This window comes from Nuphar pumila, chromosome 16 (genome assembly GCF_984573655.1).
Source record: "Nuphar pumila chromosome 16, dmNupPumi1.hap1.1, whole genome shotgun sequence".
In the NCBI taxonomy this organism is placed as follows: domain Eukaryota; kingdom Viridiplantae; phylum Streptophyta; class Magnoliopsida; order Nymphaeales; family Nymphaeaceae; genus Nuphar; species Nuphar pumila.
The window spans coordinates 74,554,696-74,562,325 of NC_143264.1; the positions used below are offsets into that span (position 1 = coordinate 74,554,696).

The 7,630-nt window shown below is 38.6% G+C and overlaps 1 protein-coding gene across 1 annotated transcript; it reads right to left on the minus strand.

Moving 5' to 3' along the window:
• Positions 1 to 408: 408 nt before the first annotated feature.
• LOC149813610 (choline-phosphate cytidylyltransferase 2-like) lies at positions 409 to 5,905 on the minus strand. Its single transcript, XM_089991671.1, has 8 exons — positions 5,508 to 5,905; positions 4,230 to 4,343; positions 1,939 to 2,034; positions 1,753 to 1,795; positions 1,517 to 1,672; positions 1,256 to 1,336; positions 767 to 865; positions 409 to 646 (listed from the first exon to the last, which is right to left on the minus strand). The coding sequence occupies exons 1-8, from the start codon at positions 5,729 to 5,731 to the stop codon at positions 569 to 571; spliced, it is 891 nt and encodes a 296-aa protein (XP_089847797.1). The 5' UTR covers positions 5,732 to 5,905; the 3' UTR covers positions 409 to 568.
• Positions 5,906 to 7,630: the final 1,725 nt, after the last annotated feature.

The window sequence follows — 7,630 nt, forward strand, 5'->3', positions numbered from 1 at the left end:
TGGAAACTCTTTCACCGAAACTATGAGATTTTGAAAACAAGTGACATTGCAACATTAATTTTCAAGCTTTTATCAGCTTTTAGAAAAAATCACACAATATTTTCATAATATTGCGGACGTGGTGACCGTCATTGGGACTATTCCACAACCAGCTGCACGATTCGACCCGCCTCCACACTTGACTCACTTTAACCTCAGTTGGGCCGCCCAAGTTTCCAGCCAATATATTTAGCACAAAACTGATCATAAACTCACATGGCATTGCCAAACTGATAATTCTGTTTATAGTAACTTCACTCACACTGAATAGAATTATCTGTTTTGGTATGATGACCTACTTCTCCACTTAGAGAGAGGGACAGAGGGGATGGGGATGACAGAGAAAGGAAAGATCAAAAAGAGGGCATATGGGAGACGGTAATGGCAATAGTTAAAGACTAGTAGTAACAACAGCAGTACAAAGGAGCAGAAACCAAAGACAGCTTAATAGCAGCAGCACCGATTTTACAAATTGGAATAAAAAAGTGGCCTCACTCAGCAACAAAACACAAAGAAATACTATATGGTTTTATTCTAGCATATCTGCCATATTTCGCGACTGCTGCCTCTTCAGGCCTTCTTGAATTCGGTCCTTGATGGCCGTCTCCTGTAAAAAGAACATACCATATCACCTTTAAAAAAGAAATGTAGGGAAGGATCATAGAGTAATTGGTTCATTTCTTTTTTCCACTTCTTTGAAGACAAGTAATCATCTCAAGTGGCTCACCATCATATGGCACCCTTCCTCAAACTTCTCAAGAAAACCAGCAACCCAGCGATCAGCATTCTCTACCCATTCGCTGTGATGCATACCGGCAGTCTTCAGCTGCAATGAAAGAAAAACAAACAATTTCTGTCACATACCGCACCATATCATTTGGCAAAAACCTATGAAGCTTTAAAAGGTAAACCAAAACTCAGAAAGCATGGGCAAAACAATGTGATTCCTCTATGAAAATCGAAGAGAGAGAGAAAGAGAGAGAGAGAGAGAGAGAGAGAGAGAGAGAGAGAGAGAGATCATTTAAAACATCTAAATAGGTGGTTCCCCCTCAAACATCAAAATACATTCCAAAGTTCAGATCATTCCATGTCAATCAATTATTCTAGCAATTAGAATCAAAGAACCCAAACCATCAATGGCATGCTTGCTGATTCTAGTTCCATGCCTGCAGGTTATAGCCAGTGCAAGAAAAAGTGATAGGTGGGTCATGCATACCTTCTCCCCCATTTTTTCTTGATGCTCTTTCACCTTTTCACGCAGCTTGGTTATTCCCATGTTCACTCTCAGCTGTTTCTCCTGTTAGTCACAACACAAGCAGCAAACTGGCATCAAAGGTATCAGACAATGAAGCAGGCCAGGGAGCTGAATGAAAAAAACGGTTCACCCATTTACAGGTGAACAGAGACAACAAAAAATCCTATGCGCATCTTTTTGTATCATTAAAAGCTTTATAAACATGAAGTTGTCATAGCATGCCTTGACGTAGCTGACACCAAGATCCTTTCTTGAATATCCACGTGCTAGATTACGCATAACATACTGATTGTAATCTTTCAGAATCCTCATTATAATATCTGATGTGGAGACTCCCTCTGTTCGCTTAGTTTCCTTGAATTTCCCAATGGCCTTAACCTACACCAAGGAGGAAGTCACATTGCATGGTGAAAAGAAGATAAATATTAAAGAGAAAACAGCATGTATTGGAAACCCACAAATTCATAGACATCATTGCCAGACCCACTTGCATCTGCATATCTACATAAGATCAAGAATGATAATAAGGCTTCCTTTCCAATCGGGAAAAAAACATGCATATATAAACAGGTTTATATTTTCCAAGAAGCAAATACTGTAGCTCCTAAATACCAACAGCATTATTAAGTATGATCTTTTCTTACGGAAGGGAATCATGTGCCACATAATCTATCCTGTGCTTGTCAATGAACTCCTGAGTAAGGACCCAAGGAGCGTCAGGAATCACTTCATCAACCCACCTAACAAAAACACCAAGCATGTCAACAACAAAACATCTCATACTAACAAAAGATAGATAGGATAAAACCGAAAATATGATCAAATGACATTTCTATTTTACACAATCAATGTGATTATTTCAAGTGTTCAACCACCAGTACTGACTTGTTAGCATGTCTTGGCATACTTTGCCAGCTTCATCTTCATGACTAGCTTAGATGAGAACTTCAGGACTCAGACAAGAACATTCTAAGAGAGCACAAAATCCTTGTACATTCTCAATCCATGAACACAGATACAAACAAGCTCAGTAGTTATACGTAATAACTCTGAAAAAAACTGATAGAACATATTCGAATTTCCAGGGAAAGGGAAAAAGAACACTGTAGACTCTCAACATTCTCATGCATTACAAATAATCATTTTGAAGTGTGCCACTGGTTGCTAATATACTCAATACACTTCCAGCACTTCTCTAGACTCAACCAGGTCTATCCACAGCCCCTGATATACAGACTAAAGAAATGTATTCACTTTCTAGTAGAAACTAAACCCTATTTAAAAATTTAGGAACTTTCTTAGCTAGCTTTCATTTTGCTACTTGCCTGACTGGTGGAACAAAAACCAAGACTAACAAACTACGCTCCAAACACATCTTTTAACATGCAATTATAAGGCTTCAGCTTAATGAAGTCCAACAGTTGGAGCGACAGTTAGACTGAATGATTATTCATACCTCATATTGTGCTCAGACACCAACATCCAACGTACTAAAATTTAGCAATGAAAGATTATTAAAGAATCAAAACCATGTCACAACAAACCACTGTCATGCATTTGTTGGAATTTCTCATATTTCTCCATGTCAAAGACATTTTGCTTTATCAATTAAGAGCTTCCTAAAGCACCTGTTCGTTTATCCCATTTTTCTTACTTAGAAACATGTTTCCCGCATTGTTGAGAAAGCATGTCTAGTTTTCACATTCTTCCTTAAGAAGCTTCTCAAGTTTCAAATAAAGCATTCTCTATGAACACTATGAAGTATGAACTTGGTGTCCATCTTTCCTCCTCTCTCCATGTTACTTTTAGCAAATCTCAGACCATATCTCACAGTTTGGTGTCCATGTTTTCCTTGTTTTACGTCAATGAACTCGGTGAGTGAGGCAGTTTTTTCATGGTTAACCAGCCCCCCCCCCCTCGCCAAAAAAAAAAACAAAAAAACAAATTGCACGTTTCTTCAAAGAATCTTGTCATTTTCCTAATGCTTGCCCCAAAAAAATACTCCTCGTAAGCTTTTATAATGAAGCAAATATCTTTCTTATTATTATTTTTAATTGCTATTTCTTTGAATAATCATAGTAGTTCTTGATATTTTAGGCATTTATCAGCAATATATCGCATCCATCTGATAACTGCTATTTCTTGTCTAGTACCACAACTTTCTTAACTTCTTGTTTCTCGCTTGACCAGAAGACGTGAAAGTGATATACTGATTGGTGGGGATTTCTTGAACTGGTGAAGGGCGAATACAAAGGAATGCAAGAATATTCTATGTACACCGTTCCTTTCATTCCTGCATCGCCAGATATCAGGCATTGGAAGGGATGCTAAGGCAACAACTGTGACTGGTGGATCAAGCATGATGCCTAGATTTCAGCTAGCGCTAAAGGGCTGTAGATTGAAACAACAGTTTGGATCACCAGTGGCAAGCAATTAACTGCATCATACTCTCTAGTGGTCTGGCCGAACTTCTGCCAACAAGCCCTAGTAACTAGAGCACTTTGCCAAAATTAAATTTCATGTTAAGGACACTCCGACGAAAAGCCCACAAATAGAGAATGAAAAGTGAGGAAAATAAAATGTCCTAACATAATAAACAATGTAAGGGAAAAAAAACAGAAAAACAGACTTCAATGAATAGAAAGTGTTTTTTTCCTGATGGGAGAGGTTAATAAGTCTGTTAATTATAAATGATTAAAGAAAAAACTTCCACCAACAAGAGATTTCAGTCATGCAGTTACTACAACAATAACTACAGCACAAAATGAAATTACATGCCCAACATCCAAGGACGCTTGTTCATGGTGAGAAAGAATTATCTTAACCATAAAATTACTTCATAAATAGATTTAATACATTATCATCTTTTGAAATAAAAGAAAAAAAGAAAGGAATGGTGCTAAAGTAAGCTCTACTTAGAGTTGAGGAATAAGACCTGCAGTGACGAAGTGATTCATAGCGCTCAGATTCTGTCATTACAGTTTTCCCCTTGTACATGTGAGTCACTTCATCATTACAGCAACCAACAAGCAGGTATGTGTTTGGGAACCTAAAAAATGTAAAGGGTAAGTTAGCAGAGGAGAAATAATCCAAAAAATTACTTCAAAATGGGAAGAAACAAAGGAGGATGAAAATTGCAAGAAAATAATGAAGACAGAGGTGACAGAAAGAGCCACATAAAGTGCAGAAAAGGAATAATAGATATTGGTACAATGAAAGCTACAATTAGAAGTATAATCAAGCATCCGTACGTTGGTATTTTCATTCCATTTAAAGGGTTGGCAGTTCCATTCCATTGTAAAGCTCAAGAGAATTTGTCTCTTTAAGTTGACAGTCGACAAGATACATACAGCAATCAAGTGATTTTAACCAAGAAGTCCTCCACAACCCAAATTTATAGAAAAGGAAAAGCGAACAACACATAAACTACGTAAATGAAGATAAACGGAGCAGTTCCATAGCGATCAAGATAGAAATATCTTTTATTTTAAATCAACCTCCGATGAAGCCATATAAAGCAATCGGTACAGGCAATTACGTATAAGCAATTGTAGTAAAAAAAAGTTCCAAACTATGTCCAAATTAACTTAAAGCATGAAATTACGGATTTGACCAACAATAAATAATAACGGGAGAAAACAAAGAAAACTAAAATTCCATAATTCATACGAAATAATCCAATAAGCAATTCAGAAACACTAACTACATACTTCCTCCACAAACAAACCATCGATCTAAATTATGCTTACAGATGCTTCACAAGAAATACCAATTTCGGCCTCCATACACGGATTAGCAATCCAAGAAAATTAGGCGATATCAAACAAAATCACTAAATTCACGATTCCCTCAAGAACGAAGAACAGTGAAATCTCTAACTTCATGCTTCAAAAGAACAGCTAACGAAACAATTCACTAACTAATTTCATACTTCCTCCACAGCAAATAAAAAAAGCTAATCTCTAATTCCATATGCCTCGCTTAAATCACCCATCCACACCCCTATTCTCGGACTTCGATCACGGATCAAAGCCCAGAAACCTCAATTCCACGACTCCTCTCAATGCCTCGACTCTTCAAAACCCCGGATCTCATCAAATCCCGTCCAACTCACCAGATTCCTCCCCCTCTGATAACAGAAAACCGAATTTCCGAACAAAATCGAGAAAAAAGATCCAAATACAAAAATCAAGAAAATGACGGAAATCCTCACGATTTCTTCGCCTGCTCGAGCGATCGGGCGTGTCCAAAGTGGAAGAGATCGTAGATTCCATCGGCGTACACACGGACAGGCTTGTCGGCGGAAGAATCCGGGCACGAACTCACCGGAGACGGGTGCGGCTCGAACCTCGCGGAGGGCGTCACCGGTTCCTCGCTGGATTCCGGCGTCTGCGACTCCCTGCCGTTGGACAGCTTCCTCTTCGGCAACCGAGCCATTTCCGGCCGGGAATGCTCTTTTCCGATCCGGCGGTTCTTTCCTTCCCGATCGGATGGAAGTTGGAGCGCTAGGGGAGGAAGAGGAGAGGTTTTTGGAGGGAAGAGAAGGAGGGAGGAGATCGGTTTGTTGAGGCCTAGAAAACCGCTCCCCCTCAGGAGAGAGAGGAGGAAAGAGACCGCGGAAGAAAACCACTCAGCGTCCGTTTATAGCAGGAGACGAAAAAAAAAAGTTATTTAATCAAATAATAACAAAAAGGAATGGAGCAGAAAGAAATTAGTTTTTCTTACTTTTTTTTTTTATTCTCTTTTTCCTAAGATCCACACCATTCATCTTTTCCGTACGCATTAGTGTCCTTTTTTAAAATTTAAACAAATTTTATTGGCTAGGTACTTGTGGTTACTTGAGAAAGATGTGATCCTGACCGTTTGATCCGCTAATAGTAACTTTTATTACATTTTCGCAGTGATGAAAATTGAAATATTAAAAAAAAAAATATATATATATATATTATTTTTCCGTGTATTATGAACAAAAATATAAAAGAAACGAGAATACAGAAAGCGTCTACAACGGGTACGGAGTGTACCGGGGCAGGGCGGGAGACGAGGTCTGCACCTTCGCCCGGTTTCAAAATCCGAACCTTCATCCCCGCCTTTATTCTCGCACGGGGATGGATTTTAACCTTCACCCCGCCTTTATTCACGCACGGGGATGGATTTTAACCTTCACCCCGCCTCCATCCCCGTTTCATGTCCTCCATCCTAAGGTGGGATGGAGCCAGGTTTCCCCTTAGTTTATAATCATCCCTTAAAGAATTGAGGGCGGGGCAAGGAAAAATGTAAGTCCATCCCGGCACGGGTATAAATTTTAACCTCCATCCCTGTTTTATGTCCTTCATCCCCGGTTCATAACTTGTAACGTTCCTGTCAACTTGGTGACATTCACAAGTCGTCCCTATCAGATGAGCTGAGCCCTTTAAACGTACAGAACATGAACCACCTGAACCCAGTCGAGCCATCAGCTGCTTGGTTAGTTTTCCAGCACTACTAATAACTCTAATCCTATGTGGCCCCCGCCTCACTCTGTTCAGGATCTCTGTTAATGAAATTATTAATATACTTTTATTATATTATAAAATAATATTTAATATATATATATATATATATTTTCTAACTCTAAGTTTCTACTTTCTAACCCTAAAACTAAAACGGTTTCTTTTCTCTTCTCTCTCCATCTCCTTTCTCTAAGGGCTTTAAAGAATGAGCATTTAGATTTTGAGAGAAAATGGAGATACGTCTGAACCCACTTCGCCGAGATGGAGGATATGAAATTGATAATGAAGGTAAAAATCAAAACCCGTCACACGGAATGAACCGCAAATGGAAGGCGGAATTTTGAGATAAAGCGAGGGTAGAGAGCTTGTCCCCAGCACCCACCCTGGTCCACTATCTGTCAAAAAAAAAAAAATAGAGAAGCCATGACTTCCGTCACCTTCGAAATAAATATATAAATATTAGATATCAAAGGATATGTTCAGATTGAGACGTTCCTTCTTGGTTAATCATATAATCTAACCTGTGGAGTATACTTGTTTGGGATGTTGGAATTGGGACCACCAGGAGCAGAAAATAAAGTTCAGGTCACTAAGTTGGCCCAACTAAGGCATATATGGCCACCTGAGTGCTTCAAATATAATATAAACATGCAAGGACTTCTAACTTTTAAGTATCGGAGTTCGTGTTCTCTTTTTTTATTTATTTATTTTTATGTTTTCTTTTCCTTGCCGACTTGTTGTTCTTTGGGAGAAAGTTGCGTTAGATGTTTGACATACGTGCCGTGTTAGCAATACTTAAAAATGACAAAAAAATATATTTAAATACTGAATACAATGTTTGAAA